General features: G+C 40.2%; 1 protein-coding gene across 1 annotated transcript in view; it reads left to right on the plus strand.

Annotated features, from left to right (window-relative positions):
* LOC131380654 (uncharacterized) overlaps positions 1-14,486 on the plus strand; it is a 30,201-nt gene that overhangs the window by 14,072 nt on the left and 1,643 nt on the right. Inside the window, exon 2 of the mRNA XM_058434440.1 lies at positions 14,289-14,436. Coding sequence (XP_058290423.1) covers positions 14,289-14,436 — 148 coding nt within the window. The remainder of the gene's footprint in view (positions 1-14,288; positions 14,437-14,486) is intronic.

Below are 14,486 nucleotides of genomic sequence, written 5' to 3' on the forward strand. Positions count from 1 at the left end.
GGGTGGCAGTGAGCTGAGATTGCATCACTCTACTGTAGCTTGGTCAACAGAGACAAACAAACCCAAAACAACCAGTGATGATTGTTTTTGTCATACCTTGATTCTATTTTCTAAGGGTCTCCTGATATTGCCTTTGTCTGTCAATCTTAGAGCAGACACTTATTAATTCATCCTGCAGTGGTAGCAAAAACAGTTAGGGTCTAGCAGAAAAGGAGAGAGGTAAAGCTATTACACATATGCATGCTGTAGGAGTGGGCTCAGTACAGATAATGTGTCCTCATGTGCAGGGTGTTGGCTTCCTCTTGAGCAAGTTCTATTCCTCTGGCCTCAGCTGGCAGATACTCCTTATCATGGGGTGGTTGTAACTTGCAGCAAGGCTTCCTGGAGAGCTTTTGGGGCTGGATACCTAACTACAAGCAGAAACCTTGGATTCTAGAATTCCCACTGAACTTTCACCAGTCTAGTCCTTGTGCTTGTAGTGTCTTTTCATAAACACAACCTATTATTGGCAGAATATTGGATGGGAAAGTGCTGTGAACAACAGTAAGTTCACATGGATTGTATGAGGTCCCTGGGGTTGATTTATGGATGCCACTTTGAGAAATGATAGAAATGAGGATATTTATGACAGTTCTCAGATATGACAAGACAGTGAGCTCCCAATCAGCTTGGTCTTCCATTTCGCTACTTCCCTAGAATCTCAGGGGCATAATCTAGGCACCCCCATCAGTTCTTACAGAAGGGACCTTACATCAGTTTCTCCATCAATTCTGCTTGTAAGAAGCTGAATAGTCGCCCCAAAATCATGTGATTCCCAGGACCTCAGAATGTGACCTTTTTTGGAAATAGGGTTATGGTGGACGTAATTAGCAAAGTTAAGATGAAGTCAAACGGGAATAGGGTAGGCCCCCATCCAATACGACTAGTGTCTTTACCAAAAAAGAGGACACTTGTGGAGACAGGATGTGAAGACGCACAGCATAAATGCCCTATTTCCACAGAGGCAAAGATTCAGGTGATAGATCTGTGAGCCAAGGAGTGCCAGCAATCAAATACATGCTTTATATTTCCTTGATTTTTTTTCACATTTTCAGTTTTTATCCAGGTTGATATTCATAAGATATACTTTTGTACAGGTCATCATATCCAGTTCTGTATTAATCTTAAACCCTAAGACTATTCATAATTCCCCAGGAGAAAGCTTCAGAACTCATTATACATTTTAAACAATAAATTTGCAAATGCTTAATAAGAACTTCATCTGTCTGCTGCTACACACAACCTTGTGGACAATGGAAATAAAAAGAAAATGTGGCTTCCCTTGGGAGAATTACACAGTGGATTTAGGGAGGCAAGATGTAAAAGCCCCCCAAGCTAAGATGCAGAAGGGCAAAATTACTTGCCCAAAATCACGCAAGTAATGACTCACAGAACTAGAATTTGAGTCTCACTGTGCCTGATCCACGGCTAAGGGTTTCACTGTTTCCTAAGGCACACAGAGTTGGTTACAGTGGATATTAATTGTATCACCAATGTAATCTTGCAAATGAAGACATTTCCATTTGTAGAGCACAGGAATGAGAATAATCAAATGATTCCAAATGCCTTCCATTCTTTTTGAGATATCAAATTACAGTTAACTCATTCAATATTGCAATACCTTTAGCATAAATGGAAGACTAACAATTCTCGCACCCTGAACAAGCCAAAAAGTGGCTTGAGTAACTGTGCAAAACACAAATCAAATTCTTTGGTCAGTTTGAAACTATCCCCAAGCCACAAGGAAGCAGCAGAAGAAAATTCTACGTTGAAATTCTTCTTCCTTATTAGGTCAACATTATTATGTTTAGCTGATTTAGGGAATTTGCTTCATCATAAATTCAAATCCGGTTCCATTCTAGGCATCAATGCCATTTTATAGTTAGGCGCAACCACCAAAAATTCTAGCAATTGCTATTATGGTTTGGAAATAAGCCATAATAAACTAGTCTCCTTGCAGAATGACTGAGTTTTCACCATGCAAAATGAAGAAACTATTGACTGGAATTTTTTAAAAAAATTATTTTTCTCTGCCAGTTAAAATTTTCCTCCTTCAAGACAGGGGCTTCTGTGAATCAGGAATGTTACTGATTTGGTCTGATAATTCCACTGGTTCTTTATGTATAGAGGTTTGACACCAGATTAAATTTAGAGTATTTCCACAGTGTTGGGTAACACATGCTGAATATTGATACAGATTTCAAATATCTCATCTGAAGCCCTGACAGTCAGGTGTTTTCTGGAATTCAGTTATGCATATTTTGGGAAGATAATATATGCCCTTACCTTACCTTCCAAGACATTCTCAGCAGGGGAGGGCAACACTCAATAGTCAAACATATTAATATTTCTGAAGAAAAAATATATGAATATTCCTGTCAGTGGGATGCAGGAAGACCACAAGTGGTATAATAAAGTACATTTTTTTTGTGGTAATGCAGTGATATATTGTGTAATGACAGATCATCAATACCCTGGACATTTCCTATTTCTAATATCAGAAAGAGTCAATTCAAAATAAGTTAAATACCTTTACACATACTTGCAACATACATCTGTGACCTTTGGATGCTTGGATTTTTTTAGTAACAGGATGCATGAGGGATGTCATTGCTCTCTCATTTTTTTTAAGAAGAGGTTGCATCTCAGGGATGTCACTGGTCTTTCTGAGTTGACCATGTATTGATGGCTACAGAACAAGTATGATAAAGGAACCACTTCTTTAAAGACAAAACGGCAATGTGAAAAATGACCCTTTAAAAGACTTCTCCCATTGCCATTTGCCCCATGAACCTGGATTTCTCTCAGAGCATTTTCTCTCTAGATGAACAAATTGTCTTACCTGCTCATTCTCAAGGCCAACAATTAACACATTACACATTCTTACCCTATCATCTAGGTCAGGGGTTGGCAAACATTTTCTATATGGGACCACATAGTTAATATTTTCAGCCTTGTGGAAGATACAGTCAGCTCTGCAATTGTAGTTCAAAACTAGATATATAAAGGAATGGGCATGGTGTATTTCAATAAGTCTTTATTTACAAATACAGGTGGTAGGCTGGGTTTGGCCCATGACCATACTTAGGTGACCCCTGTTGCATGGCTCTTTTTCTCACTGTCACAATTCTATTATTATTTATTACTATTACTATTATGCTTATCAGTATATGGCCAACATAGAGTTAAAGAACATGCACATCTTCTCTTGATGGAATACAAAATTGCTTGGCCATAAGGTTATATTAAATACATTTCATATTGAGGAAAAGAGCAGTACCTAAAACATTTCATTTTTAATGACGTCTCAAGGAGTGAGGACATTCCAGAAACTATATTATTTTATGGTTTTCTGTTAGCCCAGATTATCTGCTTCTGGTATACTTGTTATTAGATTACTCAAAAAATGTTTCTCAGGAAATTCTTATTTGCATGATGATGAATAGATAAACTGAATTAACATTTCCATCATCACAAATGTTGGCTTTTTCCAATCACTGACAACTTTACTTTGTGTTTGCCCAGAGCATTGACACAACCAGACTGTCAATCCAAGCTTGCAAACCTCTCTCCTGTTGGCTTTCGTTAGGTGTTATGAATGGCACGAGATGGTTCAGTCTGGGTTTTGATGCTCAGTACAACAAAATGGGCATTACAAAAATCATTTGGTTTTCAGGGCTTTTTGTGTCTCAGAATTATGGACAACAGATGGCAGACCCCAATGCCATTTTTAGATCACAATCATTTTTAGCCTTGTACAACTGGAACTTCATTTGGAGGTGGCATGCAAATGATGAGAAAAAATGGCCAAGCAAATGATGGTTATGAAGACTATAGAGACTCAAGGTGATAAAAATGCATACTTACTATTTTTGAACACACAAACAAATCAGAATGGAGGTTCCTTATTGCAGGCTTACACTCTTGATCTTCTTCAATCTTCTGTGACTATGTGACTATGGTTTGCATTATGTATTTTACAGAAAAGACGTACTTGCATGTAAGTTGTGAGAGTAACAGAAGAACCACCATAAATAGTTGCTAGCTATGATTGTTTGAGTCAGCTGGGTACCATTTCCCTCAACCCCTAAATTTGCCTGTGCTTGTGGCCACTGTCACTTTAGGGAGTATTTGGTAAGTGGACTAACACAACGTTCCTAACCCTTGGCACTATTGACACTTGGGAGAAGACCATTCTTTGTTGATTGAGGGTGGGCACTGGGCTGCATAATTCTTTGCAGTGAGGGCTGCCCTATTCATTGTAAGATATTTACCAGAATTTCTGCCCTCTGCCTACTGGATATCATTAGCATCCCCCTATTGTAATAACCAAACCTATTTCTGCATATTACTTGCTATTCCTAGTGGCGTAAAATTGCTACTGGGTAAGAACCTATCTAATACTAACTTGAAAAATGTCCTCATAACATGGGCCTTTAGATTTTCCATTGTGCTGTTTCATTCTGTAAGTATAGGCTCTTAGTGGTAGTACCACTGTGATAGGCATTGTGACTTAATCCCTTCAGATGTGTTCTTTGTCTTCATTTCTCACTGGGGGGTTGGTAAGCACTGAGTATCATGTATGGGTCAAAGAGCATTCATGCTGATACCTTAAAATATATCTTTTAGGCTGGGTGCAGTGGCTCATGCCTGTAATCCCAGCACTTTGGAAGGTCAAAGTGTGCAGATCACTTGAGGCCAGTAGTTTGAAACCAGAATGATCAACATGATGAAACCCCGTCTCTACTAATAGTGCAAAAGTTAGCCAGTTGTCATGGTGCACACCTATAATCCCAGCTACTCAGGAGGCTGAGACAGGAGAATCGCTTGAACTTGAGAGGCGGAGGTTGCAGTGAGCTGAGATCATGCTGCTGCACTCCAGCCTGGGTGACAGACTGAGACACCACCTAAAAAAAAAAAAAAAAAAAAATCTATTTCCTGTAAGTAAAAGTTGTGGGCAAAAAAAAAAAAGGAAAATAAATATCTTTCTTACGTCACAAGAAGAGTCACCCAATAGTTCAAACCCATATCCATGCAATCTTAGTCTCTACTGATGATGTCATGGTGAATGAGCAGAAGGGGCAACCCTGCCCAGTGGTTTTGTCATTCCTTCAGTGGGAAGTTAAGGATCAATGTTGACAGCACACTATTTCATTTCAACTAGAATCTAAACATGAAAAGCCATGCTGGAAGATTGATTACAGTTGCAAATACCATCTCTGGGGGGAAGGTAACATTTCTGAGACTCCGATTGAACCTCAGAAATTGTTGCTAGAAGCCTAACTTTAATAAAGCAAAATCCAGCTTTACAGAAATCTATATGGAATAGTAATTTTTCTGTAATGTGATGTTCTCTTCTGAATATTTTTTACCAAGTGGTATTATGCTTTATATTTCAAAGCATAAACAATAGATTTATACCTTAGTAAATCGCTCAGGACCATATAGTCTTTTCTTTGTCTAAATGTCAACAAGTTAAAAGAAAAGTCCTAAGTAGGTTCAAAGCTATATTCCTGGTTTTCTTCTGAGACCATTTTCTATTCATGTCTAGGACTCTGTATCAGAGGTCAAAAAAAAAAAAAAACTATTTCTGTAAAAGCTTAGATAGTAAATAAATATTTCCAGGTTTGAGGGGCAAACAGTATCTGTCACAACTATTCAACTCTGATACTGCAACACAAAAGCATTAAGGGAGTGGAGGCAGCTGTGTTTTGATACACTTTGTATTACAGACACTGAAATATGAGTCTTACCTACTTTGTCACATATCCTAAAATAATATCATTTTTTCAACCATTTAAGCATGTAAACCTTCTATGAAAACAGGTGTCAGCACAGATTTTTCTTATGGGTCATTTTTTGTGCAAACCCAGCCCTTTTCAGAAAATATCTATTGAATGTTTGTTATGGTCAACAAATGAGATATGGTCTCTGCCTTTTTGATCCTTAGTGCTGTGGAAAGGACAGCTGTCACATGAATAAATCAGGAAATAAATGAATCTATTATGCAAGTAGTAATAATTGCTATCTGGGGAAAAAGAGGTGCTGTGATATTCAACAGTGGGACAGTGTGCTTCATATAGCGTAATGATGGAGGGCTTCCTTGCGACAGTGGTGTAAGCCAAGACGTGAGGATGGGTAGGAGTTAGGCAGAGAGTGGGAAGAAGAAAAGTGGGGCGGGAAATCCCCTAGACCAGCAGTCCTCAACTTTTTTGGCACAAGGGACGATTTTTGTGGAAGACAATTTTTTCCAAGGGTGGAGATGGTTTGGGGAATGATTCAAGTGTGTCACATGTATTGTGCACTTTATTTATATTATTATTACATTGTAATATATAATGAAGTAATTATACAACTCACCATAATGTAGAATCAGTGGGAGTCCATAACGTGTTCTCCTGCAACTAGACAGGCTCATCTGGAGGTGATGGGAGTGACAGGTCATCAGGCAGTAGATTCTCATAAGGAATGTGCAACCTAGATCCCCTGCATGTGCAGTTCACAACAGGGTTTGTGCTTCTATCAGAATCTAATGTTACCACTGATCTGACAGGAGGCAGAGCCCATGCAATAATGTGTGTAATGGGGAGCGGCTGTAAATACAGATGGAGCTTGGCTTACCTGTGGTTCACCACCGGCTGTGCAGTCTGGTTCCTAAGTGGCCTGGGGGTTGGGAACCCTGCTCTAGTAAAGAAAGAGCTCATGAGGCTGGGCACAGTGGCTCACACCTATAATCCCAACACTTTGTCAGGCTGAGGCTCCATTTAACTCAGAAGTCTGAGACCAGCCTGGACATCATAGTGGGAACCTGTCTCTACAAATACTACAAAAATTAGCCAGCTGTGGTGCTGCAGCTGTGGTCCCAGCTACTTGGGAGGCTGAGGGGGAGGATTACTTGAGCCTGGGAATTCAAGGCTGCAGTGAGCCATGATCACCCCCACTGTCTGAGCAACAGAGTGAGACTCTGCATCCAAAAAATTTTTAAAAAAGATCATGTCATTAAGTGTGTCAATATATGATTACCCAGTGTGTGATTATCGATCTTTTGAATGAATTCACAGGAAGATCCTGATGCTGTTGGTTTGACTCTGCTAAGAGCCCCTCAGTTGCTGAACCTGCACATGGTCATCTCAGTAAGTTAAGATCTTCCTAGCCAGGTGTAGTGGCTCATGCCTGTAATCTCAGTACTGTGGGAGGCTGAGGTGGGTGGATCATGAGGTCAGGAGTTCGAGATGAGCCTGGCCAAAATAGTGAAACCCCATCTCTACTAAAAATACAAAAAATTAGCCAGGTGTGGTGGCAGGTGCCTATAATCCCAGATACTCAGGAGGCTAAGGCAGGAGAATAGCTCAAACTTGAGATGTGGAGGATGCATTGAGCTAAGATCAAGATCGAGCCATTGCGCTTCAGCCCAGGCAACAGTGTGAGAATCCGTCTCAAAAAGGAATCTTCCTAAGGACAATGGCGCAAGATTGTCTTCAGCTGTTCACAGCATAAGTATGAGAGATGCGTGTGTTTGTATCTTCATTCTCATACTCACATGTTTGACTCACCCAGACCATGTGGTCTAAGTCAAATAGTGGTATGTGGTGACCTTCATAATGGTGTTCAGGACAATCTGATGTTGCAGGGATGACATGAACATGGTGCTATTGCCACTCTCTTTCATTCAGAAAGAACTTTCCGTCAAAGGGTTAAAGGGGAGCATCTGTGGGGCAAATATATTTTTATAGAGAAAGACTGTGCTGGGCCAATGGGGGCAGCCTGCATAATCTGATGAGCATAAGGAAGTGGCATGCTATGTGGCAAGTCTAGAGGAATATAGGGGTGGGGTCTTACGAATGATTTAATGCATCCCTTGGACACTTGAGGTGGCTTTAGTTGAATCAGCAAAGATACAGAACCATGGCACAGTGGGACGGCTCACAGTACATTTGCTCTCAACTGGTCTGCTGCTGCAATACCAGAGGGGCAGAATGGGGTCCCTATCCACAGGAGGAGCTCCTCTGCCTTGTGGAGGTGAGGGCTGAGGGCATAACCAGGTCTCTCCCTGCAGGAAGAACTCTTCACCCTAGTGGAGTGAGGGCTAAGGGCATACCCAGGTTTCTCCCTGCAGGAAAAGCACTTCCTTCTGGTAGAGATGAAGGCTGAGGTAATAACCGGGTCTCTCCCTGCAGGAATATCTCCTCCTCCTGGGGGAGGTGAAGGCTGAGAGCCTACCTAGGTCCCTGCAAGAAGAGCTCCTCTCCCTGGGGGAGGTGAAAGCTGAGGGCATACGAAGCCTTATCCTTGCAGGAGGAGCTCCTCCCCTTGGTGGAGGTGTTGGCACACCCAGGTCCCTCCCTGCAGAAGGATCCCCTTCCACTGACAGAGGTGAGGGTTGAGGGCATACCCAGGTCCCTCCCAGCAGGAAGAGCTCCTCCTGCTGTGAAGGTGAGGGCCGAGAGGCAGAGCATTGTCTGTCCCTGCAGGAAGAGCTCTTTACATTGGTGGGAGGTGAGTGTGCATGGTGAAAGTCTTTGGAGTAGATGAAGGAAACATAGTTTTAAAAACCCCTACAGGGGAGAATCCCTGTTATTTCACACCCATTCTTGGACATACCTGCACCCTATGGCATTATACTATCAAGACACCAAGGGCCACAGTATTTGACCATTCAGAGCATTTTATGGCCCCCATAGTAGCTGGCTTAGAGTAATGGGCAGGAAGATGTTTTCAGATATATTTGGTTCAAATCAGTATGAAAAGACTCTCAAAGTCAGAGACCTCAACGCTGGGCATTCCATCCCTCATGCTGGCAGTGTATTCCTAGGGTGCTTTTTCACCTCTGCATGCCTTAGTTTCTTCCTTTGTAAAATGTGACTCAAGGGGCCAGTTGTGGTGGCTCACGCCTGTAATCCCAGCACTTTGGGAGGCCAAGGCAGGTGGATCACCTGAAGTCAGGAGTTTGGGGCCAGCCTGGCTAACACAGTGAAACCCTGTTTCTACTGAAAGTACGAAAGTTAGTCAGGTGTGGTGACATGTGCCTATAATCCCAGCTACTGTGGAGACTGAGGGAGGAGACTTTCTTGAACATGGAGGTGGAGGTTGGAGTGAGCAAATATCGGACGAATGCACTCCAGCCTGGGCACAAGGGCAAGACTCTGTCTCAAAAAATATAAATAAATAAAAATAAATGAAAAAAAAAGGGATGAATGGAAGTTTCAGAGGGTGCTTATAAAAAGTAAGAGAAGACCTCTGTTTTGGTAAACATTTGGGAAACATTTTGGGAAAAATTTGGTGAAAACCTGGATAACCCTGCCAGCCAGGGAGACGGGAGCTGAAAGCAGGCTTGCAGGGTGATTTAATGATTTTCAGAAGGCAGCTTCAGGGGTTACAGATGGTAGTAGTTATGTGTCAGGGTAGACTTTGCCCTTCAGAGAGAATTTGGTAAAGTTTGGAGATATTTTTGGTCATCAGAACTTTGGAGTGGGGGGCATGAAGTGGGTGGAGGCCAGGTGTGCCGCTAACCATCCTGTGGTGCACCCACAGTTCCTCACAAATCCAAAATGTCGTGCTGAAGGCGACAAATCCTGCTCACTGCAACAAGAGGCTTTAACTTATTCTTGTTTCTTCCTAGAATAGTCAGTGGTCTTTTACTTTGAGGGATATGAGTCAGAATAATTAAAGAGAACAAAAGGACAATGACCTTTTAGGATTTTTCTTTCTATTAAATGTAAACCCCATAACAGAAGATTCTCTGTCTGGAAGCAATATCCATGGAGGCTTAAAGCCTCCGCTTCTACTCATTCCTAACACTGAGCAGCTTAACAAATTCTTTTTCCATTGTGATTCCTGTAATTTGTTCTTTAAAAGGATCACGTGTTCCTTTTTTCTGATTCAGAAACAAACTTTTTCAGCATTTTAAAGAATAATTTATTTTCTAAAGTCATTGTTAATACACGGGCTAGCTTGAATTTCTGACCTCACTTTCAAGGTTTTTAGCATAGGCTAAGTAGGGTTTATTATTATTTATTCCTCTGGAAACTGTACATTTTGCAGAGAAATGCTTTAAGTACTTTTTTTTTTTGGTACTTGTAATCTACAGGAAAGATTGGCATTCTCTAGACCCAGATAGAAAGGCTCTGAAAAAATTGACAGACACAGTAGCTAATTACAAATATGCAGCTGAAAGGTTTATGATTAATTCACGATAAACTAATACAGCATTCAGTATCCTATCTTAATGTTCTGAGGTGAAGTGAGAGTGTTGCAGTACTGGTTAAAATATTTGTTCTAAATATCTAACAAGAGTGTCCATTCTATCTTACCAGCATAAAGCTATCCTTGTGGAGGTATTTTAATATGCTTCACAATTCAGAATTCTGGGTTCTTGCACAGAGAGTATTAAACTCTTTCCCTCCCCTAAATGGATGAAGACTTTGGGGATTGTCAGGAAAACACTTACATTGTCCATAGTTTTCCTGATTTGTGCTCCTCCAAAAAAAGAAGGCTTACTGATAGGAAAAATAATTTTATTATGAATTTAAAAAGAATTTCCTTTGTGTGGCATGGCATTTTATTTGAAAGAGCCTATCAGAAGTCTCTTGGCTTAATTTTGCTTATATCAGAATTTGTCATATACCAGAATAGTGAGTATATTTTTTTATTCCTTTGATGGTGAAAAATTTTTTAAAGTCCACTGTAATGCTTAAAAGGCTATGTTAGGGTTGCGAATGTAGATGATAAGAAGCACATTTTAGTATGAAGTTATTAATCCCAACCACAAAAATTATTACTGCCTGGTGTGTATCAGAAAAAATAAAGGAGAAAAAGTTAAGAGGTAAATGGGTAGGGGAGATAGAGCAATTTGGAACTTATAGCTTTAACCATGTGTTGATTGATTATAGAGTGCCTGGAATCATGTATGATGATGAAAAAAAATACAAACTCTGCCAAAATATCCAAAGTGGTTTATTCTGAATTGATATGAGTAACTATGGCATAGGGAATGTCTCAAGAGGTCCTGAGAGAGTGCACTCAGGTTGGTTGGATTACAGAATTGCAAGTAAAATTGGTTCAGCCCCAAAAGGAGGGATATCTCAAAGTAGAGGCTTACAAATTATAGGCAGGTTTAGGGATTCTTTGGTGGCCAATTGATTGAAAGAGTTAAGTTTTGTCTAAAGACTTGGAGTCGGTGGCAAGGAATGGTTAAAATAAGGAGCCCTGTGACCTGTCATGTGATGCCATACTAGAGTCAGCTAGGAACTTCTTCAGCCCTTGCGGGGAATTGTCAGAGACTTAATTTCACCCTCTTCTATAAGAACAACACTGATTTTCATTCTATTAGACATTCTTATGGACAGAAGTTCCTGTGACTAAAAACAATTATAACCACTACTTTCTCTACCTGTTCTGTTTTATAACAGAAGGCAACAATGAAGCTGAAAGATGTTAAGCTGTTTATGTAAAGACTAGATAAGGTCTGTGTATACCCTCTGCTGCATCTTAGCCATGATTTCTTTAGTTGAATTCGTGCATAGGGGAGGAAAAAGTAATTTTCCTTTACCCTTTCTGAGTTCTTATATACTACAGACCCTTGTAACAAAGGCAGATAAACGGGAAAACAAGTAGAAGTTTATTGACATGGATACTTTCTGTTTATCTGGGAAATACCCAAGGAAAATTGACTAAATCTCAAATCTCCCCTCCTTGTTCCTTCCCTCCCTCCCTCCCTTCCTTCCTGCTTCCCTCCCTTCCCTCCCTCCCTCATCAATTACTTATGATATCCTTCCCCACTGTGAGATCATGGATAATCATGATAATTTTTCTGAGCTGCTTCATGGGCTCACATGGCCCTAAGCGCAGGTGCTGCTCAGTAGCAGGGCTTCTGTTGCCTGTTGTTGTAAAGGCACTGGTGGGCTTGAGCATGTGTAGTACCCAGACTTCACGGATAAGGGCAAAAGAAATGTAAGATTTGGGGCTGTCTGAGTAAAATAGACTCTTGGGCATTTGCAAGATCATCTATGATAGCAAAGGAAAGCTCTTAGCAGGGGTATCTCTTTCTAGTTTAATTACTTTGAAATGAATAAGGGGCTTTCCCTACCTACACAACAATGACCTGATTTTTTTAATGAGGAAGAGAAAGAATGGGAATGTAATTATTGCAATTATTATTCATCATGTTTTGTTGTTCCCCCCAAGCTAAAAGTCACAACTCTGTGCTGTGGTTCTTTGGGGATCTTACATGTGAGAGTGCAACCACAGAAAAACAGGGACCTTCAGCTTGAGGAGCAAATAGTGGGCACTCATTTACTGACTTTATTCAGGGACCAATTCAACTGTGACTGAAGGGGTTGGCTGGTATAAAACTCTATGTTGGAAATTATTTGGCTTATTTTCTTTTTTTCATACATATGTATTGCTATTGTTGTTCTTGAGACAGGCTCTTTCTCAGTTGCAAGAGTATGGCACTCCCAACTGGAGTGCAGTGACAGCATCATAACAATCTCTTCCTCGTGGGCTCAAGTGGTCCTCCCACTTCAGTGTCCTGAGCAGACAGGACCATAGGCACACACCACCACCATACTTGGCTAATTTAAAAAAAAAAAAATTATAGAGACAAGATCTTGCCATATTGCCCAGTCTGGTCTAGAGCTCCCAGGTTCAAGCAATCTTCCTGCCTCAGCCTTACAATATTCTGGGATTACATGTGTGAGCCACCATTCTCAGTGGGAATCATTTTTCTTCTGGATTTCACAGTCATTGCATAATTGTCTTGTACTACTCAGGGAAACTGCCAAAGCCGTGATTTGGTCGTGTGTGACCCATCCACTCACTGCACTCCCTATACACTTAGGATTTTGTTGTGGTGCTCTGTATCCTAAGGTTCCATGAAAATTAGCTTTGCTCTGGGTTAATTTTTCTCCACGGTTTTTGGCTTCCAGGTCTGTTCAATATTGAAGTTCATGCCTTTCAAGTCTAAAACTATGTTTTGCTTTATTGCTTTGGCAATCTGTCTTTCTCTCTCTCTCTCTCTCTTTCTCTCTCTCTCTCCCTCCCTCCCTCCCTTTCTCTCTCTCTCTCTTCCTCTGGAATATCTAATAGCAAGATTGGGCCCCTGGTTATGATATCCTGATTTTCACATATTTTTTCTCCTGTTATCATTCACCTTGCCTTTTTGTTCTAACATTCTTTGAGATGTCCTCGCTTTAATCTTTCCAGCATTCTGCTGAATTATTTCATTTATCGTGTTCTGTGTTTTCAAAAGTTCTATTTTGTTCTCTAAATGTATTGTTCTCATACTATCCTTTTATTATTTATTTGCTTATTTATCCGTCAGTCTTTTCTTTTCCTTTTTTTTTTTTTTTCTGGTTCTTTGATTGCTGGCCATATATGACCAACAATATGATATTGCTGATAATCATATTTTATCTATAAAAGTGACTATTTCTAATGATTCATCTTATTAGTTTGATAAAGAGATGTTGTCCCACTTGTCAATAATGAAAACCCTTCCTTTTCATTCCAAACCAATATAGAACAGTTCAATCCAAGGATCTTAAATAAGAGGTATGCATGTATCTGTATGAATAAAATTTAAATCGTAATTCAAGGAAGTATGAACATAAAAGCTATGCTGAAATATTTTGTTGTGAATTTAGTTATTACTTGATATGTTATCTAGACCAAATGGTTATCAGAGAAAAAAAAAAAAAAAACAGTTGCTTAGTTTAGGTTTGGCAAACAAAATTGATATTCTTTTTCTATACTTCATTTTAATAGTTTAAAATTTTCATTAAAAATTACACCTTGGGCTGGGGGCAGTGGTCAATGGCTCATGCCTGTAATTCCAACACTTTGGGAAGCTGAGGAGGGTAGATTACTTGAGTTCAGCAGTTGGAGACCAGCTTAGCAAACATGGTGAAAACCCATCTCTAATAAAAATGAAAAAAATAAAAATCAGCTGGGTGCAGTGGCACACTCCTGTAGTCTCAGCTCCTCAGGAGGCTGAAATGGGAGGATCCTTTGAGGCTGGGAGGAGGGGGAAGTGCAGTGAGCTGACATTGCATCACTGTACTTCAGCCTGGGCAGCAGAGTGAGACCTTGTCTCAAACAAAAAGAAAAAAAAATTACCTTTCTTCCCTCATGCAAAGGAAACACATTTTAAAGAGTTGCTGACTGATTTTTCTGCATTGTCCAGTTGAACTGAGTTGAGTTTTTATTCAAGTGATAACTAGAACAGTCCTCAAATCTCTTTTGCATTGCAGATATGACTTTGACGACATTGTCCTCAAGCATTTCCATGATATGTACAAGTTTCAGGGATTAACACTGTACCTGGAAGTGGAGGATTGGAGAATGGTGGTTACCTTTCAACAATTCACTCAAGAAATTCTTAGTCGTGAGCACTTTCAGGCAAGGATGAAGTTTAGTTTTTCATGTTGATTTAATTAATAAATATTAAT

This window comes from Hylobates moloch, unplaced genomic scaffold (genome assembly GCF_009828535.3).
Source record: "Hylobates moloch isolate HMO894 unplaced genomic scaffold, HMol_V3 SCAFFOLD_25, whole genome shotgun sequence".
NCBI lineage: Eukaryota > Metazoa > Chordata > Mammalia > Primates > Hylobatidae > Hylobates > Hylobates moloch.